Source organism: Protomyctophum parallelum (assembly GCF_964188405.1).
Source record: "Protomyctophum parallelum genome assembly, chromosome: 9".
Taxonomy (NCBI): Eukaryota; Metazoa; Chordata; class Actinopteri; order Myctophiformes; family Myctophidae; genus Protomyctophum; species Protomyctophum parallelum.
In genome coordinates, this window is record NC_139706.1 from 2,777,128 (window position 1) to 2,795,472 (window position 18,345).

General features: G+C 39.9%; 2 protein-coding genes across 2 annotated transcripts in view; one reads left to right on the plus strand and one right to left on the minus strand.

Moving 5' to 3' along the window:
* fkrp (fukutin related protein) overlaps positions 1-18,345 on the minus strand; it is a 101,901-nt gene that overhangs the window by 67,433 nt on the left and 16,123 nt on the right. The window lies entirely within an intron of this gene.
* Positions 1-18,345, plus strand: part of strn4 (striatin, calmodulin binding protein 4) — an 87,999-nt gene that overhangs the window by 63,333 nt on the left and 6,321 nt on the right. Inside the window, 3 exon segments of the mRNA XM_083773549.1 lie at positions 16,612-16,659; positions 16,896-17,017; positions 18,039-18,206. Coding sequence (XP_083629675.1) covers positions 16,612-16,659; positions 16,896-17,017; positions 18,039-18,206 — 338 coding nt within the window.

An 18,345-nucleotide genomic window follows, 5' to 3' on the forward strand; every position in this document is an offset into this window, starting at 1 on the left:
ATTGAGTATTTCCAATTCAAATACTATAATTATTTCTGCTCCACTACATCTCAGATCCTAATATTGTACTTTTACTCCACTAATCTTTTTTTGAAATCTTTAGTTACTAGTTACTTTGTACATTTGTATTATTATTACAGTAACAAGTAACTTCAGCCCAATGTACATTTGATCTACTAGCTAACATTGTTGTGACTCTGACGCATTGAGAGCTTGTAGATCTGCTATTTTCAAAAGATTTTTAGACATTTGAAAACTTGAAATGATAGACATTCTACATAATGAGTACTTTTACTTTTGGTACTTTAAGTAAATCTTAACGCCAGAACTTTTGTAGGCCTACTTTTGAATTCCGGTCTTTTACTTGCAACAGAGTATTTTAAATTCTGCAGTATTGATACTTTTACTTAAGTAGAAAGTACTTTTTCCACCACTGTTTGTACTTAAATGTTTGGGTTTATATGATCTTCACTACTGATTACTACTGTAGCAGAAACACTGAGCTGCAGTTTGATCAATGAAGTGAAAACCATCACTTCTCACATATTGAGGCCCTTTTAGTTGAACATGACTCATTATACCATGTTCCAGTGTACCTGGGATCGTACGCTGCACAGTCTGCATCGTCATCGGGATATCCACTGGCCCAGTACCTGCACAATAAACAACAATGTATTGAACCAAATGCACTGTCACTCACATACTGACTTTGATAGAATTACAATATATAAAAACATGTTAAATGTCTCACTGTGTTGTCAGTGGTGTTCCATCCACCCACGTCCATCTGCCCACAGTCCTGGTCAGACCAATCCATGAATAACGACCACCACTCAATCCATGGATGAATACCTGATTATTTGTACATGATTGAATCATCATTAATTGTATCCAATACATTCACTTCTTCACTATAATCATGGAATTAGATCACATGCAACTATACATTGACATAACAACGCGTCATCAGAGCGGAGGGAGGGGCGTCAGCTGCGACTCCGCGGCTCCGCCCACCCCCCGGGGTAAGATTTGTGATTTGTGATTTGCTCTCGTTCACTGCAATGCAATTTGCGGCATTTTCAAAACAATATTGCGCAGAGTAGCGATTATCTAACGTATTTGCAATGCCATACGTTGAAAGATCTGTTGCCCGCGGACAAGGCACGTTACCTCCGCAAGTTAGATATTATCGGCATAGGTGTTTGCCGTATGTGATTAAGGATTGGAAAAAGTTGCATTGGCAGCCATAGAAAATTCTGCCCGGGGTAAAACACCGGATGTGATGTTTTTGGGCGTTCCTGTCTTGTTAAAAAACCGGCTGTGACGTTTTTGGGCGTTCCTGTCTTGTTTCGTGTCAGTGTATGTGGACAATCTGAGAACCCATCGTCAAAAAATAAATGAAAAATAGCACCCTATTTCCTTGAGTCCTATCTGGATGATGGACACCTGGACACACTCACGCTCACACACTCACGCTCGCTCACACACACACGGACACACACGGACACACACACACACACACACACACACACATACGGGGACACACGGACACAACTAACCTGTTCTTCTCTACTGTTAATGACCACCAGACCAGCTCCTAGACTCCGACATTCGTCTCTACCTTCCTGCCATGTTTTCCCTCCAGTAGTTCTGTAGTAACAGCTGCGTCCAAACTTCAATGTACCGATAATGAATTCTAGTTCATTAGTTCATAGTTGTAATAATAATAGTAGTCAGAGATGTAGTGGAGTGGAGGCAAAACTATTCATCTTTTATATCAATGGTGTTTTCTACTCCACACATTTACTTGAGTAAACCTTTTTGGTATTTGTACTTAACCCATTTTGGGCGGGAACCCCTTTTGGTGTTAGCATTATGTTATGCTTTAGCTATTGAAAAATAGCAGATCTACAAGCTTGTAGGTCTGCTATTTTATTTAAATTGAAGAACGACTGACATAGAAACATAGCTTTTTCCGAAAACTGTCAGGATGTAGAAGACATTTTTAGAATCTGATCTCAGGTCAAAATGGGTTAAATATTTCTATTTTGTGGTAGGCCTATGTAGCATTACGCGGAAGCGTGGATTGAACCCGGGGGCCGGGGCTCCCACTCACCAGACCAACGCGCAGCCTACCGTGCCAATAGGGCTGAGCCTGATTAGCAGGACTGTTGCAGGCTGGGTCTCGGCTGCATGGAGGTTACACCTACTTCCTACTACTACAAATATTGTAGTTTTTACTCCACTACATTTATTTGACAGATTTAGTTATACTTTATATATTTAGATTATTAATATTAAATCTATTTCAGCAGCCATCCCCATTGATGATGTCATTGGTAGGCAGGTTTCTGAACTGTCCACATAGACAAATTATGCCATGTTATAATGAGCATTAGTGACGCCGATATATTATATAAAGATGAGCTTGAAAACAGGTGAAGTGCATCTTAAGAATAATGATTGTTCTATGATACAGTAGTTGTCATACACCAGCAGTGATTAGCTTACTCAGAATCTATATATCCCAGATAATAATTAAAATATCAATGATATTATTTAAGTTATTTTGTATCTTCTCTCACCTGCTGTCTGTGTCTTCAGCTGGTCTACTTCACTTTGAAGCTGGTCCTTCTCCAGCGTCAGGTCGGTGTTGACGGACTTTAGCTGGTCCTTCTCCTGCATGAGGTCGGTGTTGACGGACTTTAGCTGGTCCTTCTCCTGCGTCAGTTTGGTGTTGACGGAATTTAGCCGGTTCTTCTCCTGCGTCAGGTCGGTGTTGACGGACTTTAGCTCTTCCTTCTCCAAGATCAGAGTTTGGTAGTTGGACTTCAGCGTGTTATGATCATGTATCAGGGTGTCGTTGGCCATGATGTTACTGCTGGGTGAACGATCTGCGAAGGACAGAAATGGATGATAAAGACAGTTATCGCTACTGTTCATGATGAGGTCAAGCATCTGTGGTGGGACACTTTATTTGAGAAGAAAATATCAATGTTGTTAATTATCCTTTTTTCATGTGCATTGTCACTTGTCAACACTACTTTATTCAACATACTTTTCAGATGCATATCATGCAATGCAATAATACAAAAAGAAACGATTAATTTGATTACAAAAATAAATAAATGATAATAATAATAATAATAAAAAAGTCAACATTTTGGGTTAAAGCTGTGGTGGCCTTAATTGTTTCCTGTATGCATGTACCTTTTGTCCAGCACCAGCGCGGAACTGGATGTGCGCAAGACTTCTGCTTTTTAAACAAGGCCTTAATAGTTGTCACAGCTAGAAAATGTCAGGCAACAAACTCCATGCAATACTAGGCAACAAACTCCCTGAGTGAGTGATGTGGTAGTTTAGTGACATGTAATACTCACAGTACACAGCCTGGGCTATGTTGCCACCCATCAGCGTAAGACACAGCATCACCACAGCAACAACTCTGAAAGGCCTTCTCCCTGTTAAGACAAAAACAAGATAAGAGTAAATGCCGTTAGCTAAACCCAACCGGACCAAAGTATTTTGAAATGACCTCTAAAATACTTTTACACATAAAGTGAATCACTTCTATAACTGTCCTCGGCCTCAACTCTCCTCTGTCTCACATTCTTTGTCAAGACTGTAAAAGCATAAATATATGTAGACAGCTTTCAAGGATGAGAGGTTTGAACTATTGACAAGTTAACAAATGGTTACTTTCTTGATTATTACTCTTAGAGTCCTTGCTTGGTTTAATAAAAATGCCACTTATCATGATTTTTAGTAAATTATGTACTTAGTTAATTCAGTCAGAGAACTCACAAATATACATAAGATGTAATGCGAGCGTGAATGCTCTTTTATCTTGGCATTCGGGGCTTTGCTACAGTTTCTCTCTCTCTCTCACTCTCTCTCTCTCTCTCTCTCTCTTGCACACACACACACACACACAACACACATGCACACACACACACAAACATATACATACTGTGGAAGAAGGAGGGAGATCATTTAAAATCGTTGAACCTATGGTTTAAAAGGTTTAAACGTGTTTGTATTGGTGATTTTTAGTCTTAGTAATATCTCTTACCAGACGTCTTCTTCTTGGTCCGTAGATCTCCATAGACGGCATCGTCAATCTTGTGCAGATCAAGACTCTCATAATGTCCTTCTTCAGTAGTTCTTCTTGTAGTGACTATGGTGTCATTCTCGTAATCTGCATCATCTTGGTCTCCATCTTGGACCTCAATGTTTTCAGAATGCCTCGCTACAGCCATCTGTACCTTTATGACTTCATATTCTTCCTGCAGGTTTCCTATATATGCTATCTTCACTACCCTAAACGATGACAGCACTGTTATTTTGACCCACGCACACACACACCCACACACACACACACACACACACGCTTATGCAGTTTCCCTATCATGTCGTCATCTCTCTAAAGTTACACAACACACAACTGTCCAGTTTTAAGAACACCAACACCAACGATGTTAAATAAAAGTTCAATGACAAATAAGGACACATTTTATTGAGCTGACAGGTTTTAGTCAAAATGATGTAGCAGGTATATAAGATATACAAATGAATGAATGCATTCCACCAAAGATCCCTCACATATTATTTATTGCCACTTTTATTTTGTAATGTTTTGTGCAATAGATCGTTTTGGGAGCATATGTGTTGTTTTATTTTGAAGTCCTCACTCCTTCCTGCTGTGACGTCATCCACCTGCGTTTGCTTCCACCTTTCTCTCTTGCTTGAAGCCAGACATATCATTGGTCCGATATCTCAAACCCTCACCCTAACCCTAACCTCCCACGGGGCAGCAGCACACCTAAACCGAACCTTAACCCTCTCCCAAACCTTAACGCACCCCTCACCCACCTTAATAGGCCTATCTCACAGCCATTCCCCGCCCCCTTTCCAGACCTAGTGGTGCTGACGTGACGTCACTCCATAGACTTTACATGTTAAAAGACCTTCATTCAGAAGCCATAAACAACGCATAAACGTTATTCTATTTGGTTTAGAGGTCTTAACATCTTGTTTTCTTCATACTAATATTGGTCTTTTACATTTTAACATTTGGAAACGGCCTTAAATGGTGCCAAGAAAGCAGGTAGGGATGTAGCTCTGGTCGCACACAATGCATCGCGACGCATTGTGAGCTTGTAGATCAGCTATTTTCAAATGGTCGAAATGTATATAGGGTTGAAGTGGTTACAGTAATGTATGTTTTTCTAATCAAAATGTAAACCCCTAAAGTAACTAATAACTAAAGTTTTCAAATAATTGTAGTGGAGTAAAAGTACAAATGTTGGCTCTGAGATGTAGTGGAGTAGATGTATATGTATTGGGAATTGGAATACAGTCAATTAAAGTGTAAATACCTCAAAATTGTACTTAAGTACAGTATTTGAGTAAATGTACTTAGTTATTTTCCACCACTGGGTTAACAGCAGGAGGATGAGTTAACAAAACGTCAACAAAGTATATGACCAAGCTGTCCGTCTGATGACAAAAAAGATTACCAAAGAAAGGAGAGCGAAGTATGACTAAGAGGAAGTGGTCAATGTTATCCTCAGCTTCATATTGACATCTGTTGTCCAGATCACATCTCACAGCCAGGCCACCCTATCCATATACCCTGTGTACTACGTATATACGATATTACCGCTAAAATATTCTACATTCTACATTTTAATTGTTGCAACACTTATACATACACACACACGTGTGGGGATTGAAAAACCATAACACCTGGGTGATCTACTGTATGCTATCAAATTGTATGTTTATTCACGCAGCATAGTACTGTACATTATATGAATGATACATTCTTTGGCTGATTTTAGTTTCTACCCTTCTAAGGACCAGCTGAGACCCCAACTTTGAGAACCAATGGTGTAGTGACGGGCGGGAACCCCTTTTGGTGTTTTAAGAATACTATACTATTGAAAAATAGCAGATCTACAAGCTCATAGCGCGGCACCGAGTGCCACGCTACGAGCTTGTAGGTCTGCTATTTTTGAGAAATTGTGAAAATGTGGTGCAAATCATTGAATATATATTCTGTCAGAGCGATCGTTTTTAACTCAATCTTTGCTTCATGGGGGGTCCCTGGAACAACATATTTTCAGATGGGGGTCGGCGGCCAATTACATAATTATATTTTTGGGGTCCTTGACATGAAAAACTTGAAAAATAGAAACATAGGCTTTTCAGAAAACTGTCAGGATTTAGAAGACACAGAGCGTACCGGACCACATGCATCTCCATGATATGATCTATTGCACCACGGATATGTCAACATGATGTGGAAATGAGTCATACAGTAGTTCTCTCTTTTTGTATCTTTTTGTCATCAGTTTCCTCCTTTAAGTGAAAGAAAAGTAGTGTCAAAATATCTTTAGTATATTCGGTTTCAAAACAGGCCGCATGCGGTTACACTATAGTAGTTTTACTTTAGAATCATATGATAGACTGACTGATCTTCTATTCATTTATATAATATGCGAGATCAGATTGAAACCTTGAAACCTCTCAAACAACTCATCTTCTTTAAAGCAATGTACACAATTTAACCCATTCTGACCGGGCACCCATTTTGGTGTTAGCATCATGTCATGCTTTAGCTATTGAAAAATAGCAGATCTACAAGCTCATATCGCGCCACCGAGTGGCGCGATACGAGCTTGTAGGTCTGCTATTTTTGAAAAATCGAAGAGCGACTGACATTTTTTAGAATCTGATCTCAGGTCAGAATGGGTTCATCAGACCAGTGTGTGTCCGGCGGAAACCTCGTATGAATCTGATCTCAGGTCAGAATGGGTTATGGAAATGGCTTCCTTGGAATACGAGTCAATCAATAAATAGTGAATAAATACATAAGCTTAAGCAACACAATATAGTTTATTGTTTTATCAAGGTGGTACTGAACAGATCAGTGCAATTTTGTAGCAACAACTATAGGAATATATTCAGGATAGGTAGCCTATAAAGGACCTTCTGTATTAAAAAAACAATACTTTCAAACTGCACAATACTGCGCGATTAAAATGTGTACATTTGCATTTTCTGTAATTAATGAATTCGAAACGAAACAGTAAAAACCACTGCCCTAAAACAAGAGATATCTTTTTGGGGTGAACTATCCCTTTAAGATCTTTCAACCTGCTCTGCTAGCTGAACATCTGAACAACATTATTCATGCATATTCATACATTTTATTTTTTTATCCCATGATTTTGTAACCCATTTTTCACCCCTGTGTCAATTATCTAATGTGATCCTGGGCTCTACACACCCTCCGCCAACCTGGGGAGAGCAACGGACTTGAACTCATGCTTCCTTCATGCATGAGTGTCCAAGTTGCTCCTTTACACCTGACAGGGGGGAGTTTCCCTGGTTGGACGTAGCGCGTGGAAGGAACACGTTATTCCAACCAGTTCCTTTCCCCTCCATCAGGCTGGCCAGGGGGAGGCAGTTTAGAGACCAGGATTGTTTTTTGTGAGGGTTCCTACCCTAGGGGACACGGGGAGAACATGCAAACGACCACACAGAATACATATATATATATATACATATTACTCCAGAAATAGAAACATTTTCAAAAAGATCAAAAATATCATAATATGTACAAACTCAAAACACGCTCTCTGAGCTTAGAGCGGCTATTTTATAGGGACTCAAGTAGTTAAAGTTGTTCCCAACCTGTGGGTCAGGATCCCCTGGGGGCTACCGTCCACAGATGACAGCAAATTGAAAAATACCAATAAAATAATTACAAACAAAGCACTTACTGCATCAAAACTAATGCAACAAACTATACTATAGATAGGAGCCAACAGGAAGCACGCACATCTGCAGAAATTCTACAGGTGCTGAACAAGAAATATACGTACAATGAAAAGGAAGGGTTGCCCGTACAGTTGTGCGGACAACCCTTCCTTTTCAACAAAGTATACTATAACATAAGAAAGAGGCAACACTTGTGAAAATCACTGATGTACAAGCTCACTTGTATAGCAGATGTACAAGCTCGCATAGCGTCAGCGTGCATGGCACCAAGCTGTGACAGCTTGAATATCTTCTATTTTTGAACGCTTGAATCTAAAATGACACATGCTTTCCTGGTGTTAATGCGTTAAAGTGGTTAAGGCTACAACAGTTTGTTCTCAGTGGTCTAAAGTTATTGAGACTTTCGCTTAAGTACAATTTTGCTGTATTTGTACTTTACTGAGTATTTCCAATTCAAATACTATAAGTATCTACTCCACTACATCTCAGATCCTAATGTTGTACTTTTACTCCACTACATTTTTTTTGAAAACTTTAGTTACTAGTTACTTTGTACATTTGTATTATTTATTACAGTAACAAGTAACTTCAGCCCAATATACATTTGATCATTTGATCTACTAGCTAACATTACTGTGAGTCTGACGCATCGAGAGCTTGTAGATCTGCTATTTTCAAAAATATTTTTTTGACATTTGAAAACTTGAAATGATAGACATTCTACATAATGAGTACTTTTACTTTTGGTACTTTAAGTAAATCTTAATGCCAGAACTTTTGTAGGCCTACTTTTGAATTCCGGTCTTTTACTTGCAACAGAGTGTTTTAAATTCTGCAGTATTGATACTTTTACTTAAGTAGAAAGTACTTTTTCCACCACTGTTTGTACTTAAATGTTTGGGTTTATATGATCTTCACTACTAATTACTACTGTAGCAGAAACACTGAGCTGCAGTTTGATCAATGAAGTGAAAACCATCACTTCTCACATATGGTGGCCCTTTTAGTTGAACATGACTCATTATACCAGTATGCATTTATATGTGTTCCAGTGTACCTGTGAGCGTACGCTGCACAGCCTGCATCGTCAACGGGATATCCACTGGCCCAGTACCTGCACAATAAACAACAATGTATTGAACCAAATGCTCTCAGTCACTCATACTGACTTTGATAGAATTACAATATATAAAAACATGTTAAATGTCTCACTGTGTTGTCACTGGTGTTCCATCCACCCACGTCCAGCTGGCCCCAGTCATTTTCAGACCAATCCATGAATAATAACCAGCAGGGCCCAATCCATTGATGAATACCTGATTATTTGTACATGATTGAATCATCATTAATTGTATCCAATACATTCACTTCTTCACTATAATCATGGAATTAGATCACATGCAACTATGTGGACAATCTGAGAACCCATCGTCAAAAAATAAAGGAAGAATAGCACCCTATTTCATTGAGTCCTATCTGGATGATGGACACCTGGACACGCTCACACACACACACGGACACACACACACACACACGGGGACACACGGACACAACTAACCTGTTCTTCTCTACTGTTAATGACCACCAGATCAGCTCCTAGACTCTGACAGTAATCTCTACCTCCCTGCCATGATTTCATTCCAGTAGTTCTGTAGTAACAGCTGCGTCCAAACTTCTCCCATCCACTGGGACAGCAGTCTAAAAACATCAAACAGGAGATTTACTGATGGATTTGCAATGTACTGATAATGAATTCTAACACATAGTTGTAATAATAATAGTAGTCATAGATGTAGTGGAGTGGAGGCAAAACTATTCATCTATTATGTCAATGGTGTTTTCTACTCCACACATTTACTCAAGTAAACCTTTCTGGTATTTGTACTTATTTGTACTTAGTTAATTAAATATTTCAATGTTGTGGTAGACCTATGTAGCATTACGCGGAAGCGTGGATTGAACCCGGGGGCCGGGGCTCCCACTCACCAGACCAACGAGCAGCCTACCGTGCCAACAGGGCTGAGCCCGATTAGCAGGACTGTTGCAGGCTGGGTCTCGGCTGCATGGAGGCTACACCTACTACTACAAATATTGTAGTTTTTACTCCACTACATTTATTTGACAGATTTAGTTATACTTTATATATTTAGATTATTAATATTAAATCTATTTCAGCAGCCATCCCCATTGATGATGTCATTGGTAGGCAGGTTTCTGAACTGTCCACATAGACAAATTATGCCATGTTATAATGAGCATTAGTGACGCCGATATATTATATAAAGATGAGCTTGAAAACAGGTGAAGTGCATCTTAAGAATAATGATTGTTCTATGATACAGTAGTTGTCATACACCAGCAGTGATTAGCTTACTCAGAATCTATATATCCCAGATAATAATTAAAATATCAATGATATTATTTAAGTTATTTTGTATCTTCTCTCACCTGCTGTCTGTGTCTTCAGCTGGTTTACTTCACTTTGAAGCTGGTTCTTCTCCTGCGTCAGGTCGGTGATGACGGACCTTAGCCGGTTCTTCTCCTGCGTCAGGTCGGTGTTGACAGACTTTAGCCGGTTCTTCTCCTTCGTCAGGTCGGTGTTGACGGACTTTAGCTGGTTCTTCTCCTGCGTCAGGTCGGTGTTGACGGACCTTAGCCGGTTCTTCTCCTGCGTCAGGTCGGTGTTCTCCAAGCTCAGAGTTTGGTAGTTGGACTTGTTGGACAGCGTGTTATGATCATGTATCAGGGTGTCGTTGGCCATGATGTTACTGCTGGGTGAACGATCTGCGAAGGACAGAAATAGATGATAAAGACAGTTATCGCTACTGTTCATGATGAGGTCAAGCATCTGTGGTGGGACACTTTATTTGAGAAGAAAATCTCAACATTGTTAATTATCCTTTTTTCATGTGCATTGTCACTTGTCAACACTACTTTATTCAACATACTTTTCAGATGCATATCATGCAATGCAGTAATACAAAAAGAAACGATTAATTTGATTACAAAAATAAATAAATGATAATAATAATAAAAAAGTCAACATTTTGGGTTAAAGCTGTGGTGGCCTTAATTGTTTCCTGTATGCATGTACCTTTTGTCCAGCACCAGCGCGGAACTGGATGTGCGCAAGACTTCTGCTTTTTAAACAAGGCCTTAATAGTTGTCACAGCTAGAAAATGTCAGGCAACAAACTCCATGCAATACTAGGCAACAAACTCCCTGAGTGAGTGATGTGGTAGTTTAGTGACATGTAATACTCACAGTACACAGCCTGGGCTATGTTGCCACCCATCAGCGTAAGACACAGCATCACCACAGCAACAACTCTGAAAGGCCTTCTCCCTGTTAAGACAAAAACAAGATAAGAGTAAATGCCGTTAGCTAAACCCAACCGGACCAAAGTATTTTGAAATGACCTCTAAAATACTTTTACACATAAAGTGAATCACTTCTATAACTGTCCTCAGCCTCAACTCTCCTCTGTCTCACATTCTTTGTCAAGACTGTAAAAGCATAAATATATGTAGACAGCTTTCAAGGATGAGAGGCTTGAACTATTGACAAGTTAACAAATGGTTACTTTCTTGATTATTACTCTTAGAGTCCTTGCTTGGTTTAATAAAAATGGCACTTATCATGATTTTTAGTAAATTATGTACTTAGTTAATTCAGTCAGAGAACTCACAAATATACATAAGATGTAATGCGAGCGTGAATGCTCTTTTATCTTGGCATTCGGGGCTTTGCTACAGTCTCTCTCTCTCTCTCTCTCTCTCTCTCTCTCTCTCTCTCTCTCTCTCTCTCGCACACACACACACAACACACATGCACACGCACACACCAAGGTTATAATAGTTTTGGTTTTTTCATTATAGTTTAGTTTTAGTTAGTTTTGACATATTTTTTTCTAATTCAGTTAGTTTTAGTTAGTTTTTAGAGCGGGTTTGCTAGTTTTAGTTTAGTTTTTATTTTGTGAAAATGCTTAGTTTTAGTTTAGTTTTAGTTTAGTTTTAGTTTAGTTTTAGTTTTTTCGTACTTTGGTTTATTTGTAACGTATAGGATTAAAAAAGATCAGAGCAAGTATTGTGTAATAAAAACTCAACAAAAGATACCATTTAAAAGTATATATATTCAGTCTCTGTTGGACAATCAACCATGACATACTTCGCATATTTTCCCATCCTCATCCACAAGGCACTTGCTGGCATCTCCCACACAGTCATATTCGAAGAAATCCCATATTGGGCTGTGGTGGCCACCTGCAAGACCTCAGAAAGGAGGACACTTTTGCGGGGCTCTCTCCCCAGCCCCCCCCCCCCCCCCCCCAAACAGACACACACAGTGTTTAGAAAAGCGCTATAAAATTCCAGATATTATTATTATTACTATACTATTGCACGCACCTGATTTTCACCACCATCATCTCCAGCAGTATGTCCACAGAGAACATATATTTGCTAATTCAATTAACCTTTTTAAATGATGGGGTACCACAAAGGTCATTCCTTTTATAATCAATTTATTTTATTTCATGTTTAGATATGTTTTATGTTGAATCTCTTTCTTGTGGGGTTTTTTATACAGTCTTATGGTCATCGGTGTGGGACATAGAATGAAGCCAGTAGCCTATGTTCACAGTGCTTTAGCCTCCCTTTCTTTATGATGTCGAGCCATATTGCTCATTAAATGTAGTTTTTCATTTTGCATTTTTGGTTTATTTATCCCTGCATTAACTATACTAAAGTGATTGTGAGAACACACATTCCACAAAAAACAAACAGACCATCCCACTGGCAGTGTTGACAGGTTTTGGAAGAGAAACAAGCAACCATGTCTATGAAAACAAGCCCAAAAGAAGCCTGACTAGGCTTAGTAGGCTATTTTATAAAACAAGGCCAAAGTCGCTTATAATTAAGCGGACATGGCAACGTCTCCTCTCTCTTTTTAAGACAGAGGGAGTGTGGCTGGCTCGCTGCGGAGCTGAGCAGCTCTGCGGAGATTTTAATACAGAGACAACGTAAATGACAGTTATGACACAAGCACTGTATATCACACAAAACCGGACAATTATGTGTCCGGCCAGAGGTTGAGTTGGGAGGACAGGTGGTTCTAAAACCGGACTGTCCGGCGTGAAACCGGACGTCTGGCCACTCTTTCTGCCAACTTTTGCCATTTTTGCGAGATGCAAGCAGCAGCATTAAAACTTGAAGCGACCACGGGGCTGCACTGCAGAATGTAAACACGGGTCGTAAAGCGTTGTGACATGCTGCCTTACGGTGCTGAAAAGTGCCGTAAAAACGGCTCGGGAAATAAGGAAAAGAACCGAATTCATTTAAAAGGTTTATATTCTAAATGTCCGTAAGGCATATAAATATTGATAAAAAAACGATAACGAATGCCATTTTGTCTATCATTTCAGTTCGTTTTAGTTAGTTTTGTGAACACACAATACAGTTTTAGTTTAGTTATCGTTTTTTAATTTATTTTAGTTTCAGTTAACTAAAATGTTTTTTTAATTCTAGTTTTCGTTTTTTCGTTAGTTATAGTTAACTATAATAACCTTGGCACACACACAAACGTATACATACTGTGGAAGAAGGAGCGAGATCATTTAAAATCGTTGAACCTATGGTTTAAAAGGTTTAAACGTGTTTGTATTGGTGATTTTTAGTCTTAGTAATATCTCTTACCAGACTTCTTCTTCTTGGTCCGTAGATCTCCATAGACGGCGTCGCCTATCTTGTGCAGATCAAGACTCTCATAATGTCCTTCTTCAGTAGTTCTTCTTGTAGTGACGATGGTGTCATTCTCGTAGTCTGCATCTTGGTCTCCATCTTGGACCTCAATGCTTTCAGAATGCCTCGCTACAGCCATCTGTACCTTTATGACTTCATATTCTTCCTGCAGGTTTTTGACCTGAGTTCCTATATATATACTATCTTCACTACCCTAAACGATGACAGCGCTGTTATTTTGACCCACGCACACACACACACACACACCCACACACACACGCTTATGCAGTTTCCCTGCTATCATGTCATGATCTCTCTAAAGTTACACAACACACAACTGTCCAGTTTTAAGAACACCAACACCAACGATGTTAAATAAAAGTTCAATGACAAATAAGGACACATCTTATTGAGCTGACAGGTTTTAGTCAAAATGATGTAGCAGGTATATAAGATATACAAGTGAATGAATGCATTCCACCAAAGATCCCTCACATATTATTTATTGACACTTTTATTTTGTAATGTTTTGTGCAATAGATCGTTTTGGGAGCATATGTGTTATTATATTTTTAAGTCCTCACTCCTTCCTGCTGTGACGTCATCCACCTGCGTTTGCTTCCACCTTTCTCTCTTGCTTGAAGCCAGACATATCATTGGTCCGATATCTCAAACCCTCACCCTAACCCTAACCTCCCACGGGGCAGCAGCACACCTAAACCCAACCTTAACCCTCTCCCAACCCTTAACGCACCCCTCACCCACCTTAATAGGCCTATCTCACAGCCCTTCCCCGCCCCCTTTCCAGACCTAGTGGTGCTGACGTGACGTCACTCCATAGACTTTACATGTTAAAAGACCTACATTCAGAAGACATAAACAACGCATAAACGTTATTCTATTTAGAGATCATAACATCTTGTTTTCATACTAATATTGGTCTTTTACATTTTAACATTTTCAAATGGTCGAAATGTATATAGGGTTGAAGTGGTTACAGTAATGTATGTTTTTCTAATCAAAATGTAAACCTCCAAAGTAACTAATAACTAAAGTTTTCAAATAATTGTAAAAGTACAAATGTTGGCTCTGAGATGTAGTGGAGTAGATGTATATGTATTGGGAATTGGAATACAGTCAATTAAAGTGTAAATACCTCAAAATTGTACTTAAGTACAGTATTTGAGTAAATGTACTTAGTTATTTTCCACCACTGGGTTAACAGCAGGAGGATGAGTTAACAAAACGTCAACAAAGTATATGACCAAGCTGTCCGTCTGATGACAAAAAAGATTACCAAAGAAAGGAGAGCGAAGTATGACTAAGAGGAAGTGGTCAATGTTATCCTCAGCTTCATATTGACATCTGTTGTCCAGATCACATCTCACAGCCAGGCCACCCTATCCATATACCCACACGCGTGTACTACGTATATACGATATTACCGCTAAAATTTCATATTCTACATTTTAATTGTTGCAACACTTATACATACACACACACGTGTGGGGATTGAAAAACCATAAAACCTGGGTGATCTACTGTATGCTATCAAATTGTATGTTTATTCACGCAGCATAGTACTGTACATTATATGAATGATACATTCTTTGGCTGATTTTAGTTTCTACCCTTCTAAGGACCAGCTGAGACCCCAACTTTGAGAACCAATGGTGTAGTGACGGGCGGGAACCCCTTTTGGTGTTTTAAGAATTATGTTATACTTTAGCTATTTAAAAAGATCTACAAGCTCATAGTGCGGCACCGAGTGCCACGCTACGAGCTTGTAGGTCTGCTATTTTTGAAAAATCGTGAAAATGGTTTGCACATCTTTGAATATATATTCTGTCAGAGCGATCGTTTTTAACTCAATCTTTGCTTCATGGGGCGTCCCTGGAACAACTTATTTTCAGATGGGGGTCGGCGGCCAATTACATATTTTTGGGGTCCTTGACATGAAAAATAGAAACATAGGCTTTTCAGTAAACTGTCAGGATTTAGAAGGTCTAAATGTGTTAAGAGCGTACCGGACCACATGCATCTCCATGATATGATCTACCGCACCACGGATATGTCAACATGATGTGGAAATTAGTCATAGTTCTCTTTTTTTGTATCTTTTTGTCATCAGTTTCCTCCTTTAAGTGAAAGAAAAGTAGTGTCAAAATATCTTTTGTATATTCGATTTCAAAACGGGCCTAAATGGGATATCTCAACGGTAGTGGCAGGGCTGATTGGAAATGGGCTTGGCCCCGTTTTACTTGGCAGAACGTCTTGAACACCATAAGCCGGTCAGAGCCATGCGGTCAGCGCACCTCTCACTATTGACCCCCCAAACAGCCCTACCTAAAACCAGGGGAGGGAGACTGTGCTTTCACTGTGGCTGCCCCTAGGCTCTGGAATGGCCTTCCTCTTCACATCAGAGCCGCCCCGGTCCATTGAGACTTTTTTTCGACCTGGCTTTTAAAGGACCACTTCACCACTGTTCAACCTATCTTCATATAATAGGTCCTCACTAATAATCATGAAACAATGGTGCAATATTTTTCTACTCGGTCTGTGTCTCATAGGAGGGCTGTGGGCAGTTCAGAAACCGTCCTCCAGTGACATCATCGATGGGGAATACTAATGGGGAAGCTAATAAAAACTGCAGGCTTTCTAGTCCTGAAAAGTTGCAATGCGAAAATGGAAGACATCGTTCTCACGATAATGAAAATCTAAATATTTTTGTAAAGAAATCTTGTTTAAAAAAATATCTGCCTAATGATGATGTCACTGGAAGACGGTTTCTAAACTGCCCACAGCCCTCCTATATGAGACACAGACTGAGTGAGGACCTATTATATGAAGATAGTTTGAAAAGTGGTGAAGTGGTCCTTTAATCACAGCCTAGTTTAATTCCAACCTATTTGATCACCTTAGTGTCTTATTATATCCTTATGTACCCGCTTGATATCGATATATTGATCTTATTTGATTGTATTGTTGATGCCATATGTTTTATTGTTTTACTTGTACAGCACTTTGGTCGCTTTTTAAATGTGCTTTTATAAATAAAGTTTGATTTGATTTGGTCTTCCTGTAGGAATGCTGCGCTGGACGTGGAACCAATCTACACCTTCAGAGCTCACAGGTGAGCAGAGAGAACGCACACACACTCACACACACACACTCACACTCACTCGCATGCACGCATATAATATATGCGTGTATATTCCAATGACCACTTGAGTGTTATTTTGTAATTTGTTGACAGTATCCTGCAAAAAGAGTGTAATAAAAAAACATTCTATATTTTTTTATAAACGACTAAATGGATTAGTTCTATTAACTGTTGCACACACACGCGTTGTTCTGTGGTGTGTCCAGTGGGGCTGTGCTCTCCCTGGCGATGGGAGACGATGGAGAGTCATGCTACAGTGGCGGCCTGGACGGAACCATCCGGTGTTGGAAGATCCCAGACCTCAACGTGGACCCTTACGACAACTACGGTCAGTTCTGTGTCCGTCTGTCGCTCAACTATCACGTTTTAGCTAGTTCATAACTACGGTCAGTTCTGTGTCCGTCTGCCGTTCAACTATCACGTTTTAGCTAGTTCAAAACTACGGTCAGTTCTGTGTCCGTCTGTCGCTCAACTCACGTTTTAGCTAGTTCAAAACTACGGTCAGTTCTATGTCCGTCTGTAGTTCATAACTACGGTCAGTTCTGTGTCCGTCTGTAGTTCATAACTACGGTCAGTTCTGTGTCCGTCTGTAGTTCATAACTACGGTCAGTTCTGTGTCCGTCTGTAGTTCAACTATCACGTTTTAGCTAGTTCAAAACTACGGTCAGTTCTGTGTCCGTCTGTCGTTTAACTATCACGTTTTAGCTAGTTCATAACTACGGTCAGTTCTGTGTCCGTCTGCCGTTCAACTATCACGTTTTAGCTAGTTCATAACTACGGTCAGTTCTGTGTCCGTCTGTCGCTCAACTATCACGTTTTAGCTAGTTCAAAACTACGGTCAGTTATGTGTCCGTCTGTCGCTCAACTATCACGTTTTACCTAGTTCAAAACTACGGTCAGTTCTGTGTCCGTCTGTCGCTCAACTCACGTTTTAGCTAGTTCATAACTACGGTCAGTTCTGTGTCCGTCTGTCGCTCAACTATCACGTTTTACCTAGTTCAAAACTACGGTCAGTTCTGTGTCCGTCTGTCGCTCAACTATCACGTTTTAACCTCCCCCACTTTATATCTCTGGTTCCCAAACACTTATTTTCAATGTTCATGAATAAATAACATAAAAAGTAAAAGTAAAAGAGTAGTGAAAATTGTAGATCTGCTATTTTCACTAGTTTGGGTCCCGTTTGGGCAAAAGGCTCTAATCTCTCTTTCGGGTCTCGACCTGAAAGGTTTGGGAACATGATCTCATTAGTATACAACAAGTTAATGTTGCTAATTTGTTTGTTTTGTGTACACGCTGAATGTTTGTTGTGTCGTGTGTGTCTGTGTGTGTGTGCACATGTCCGTGTCCAGACCCTGGCATTGAGAGCAGTACCCTGCTGGGCCATGAGGACAGCGTGTGGGGTCTGGCGTTCTCTGGAGCCCACCATCGACTGGCCTCCTGCTCCGCCGACGGAACCGTCCGCATCTGGGACCCCCAGAACTCTGCCCCTTGTCTGTCTGTGTTCAACAAGGAGAAAGGTACCAGCTGTCTGTCTGTCTGTGTTCAACCAGGAGAAAGGTACCAGCTGTCTGTGTGTCTGTCTGTCTGTGTTCAACAAGGAGAAAGGTACCAGCTGTCTGTGTGTCTGTCTGTCTGTGTTCAACAAGGAGAAAGGTA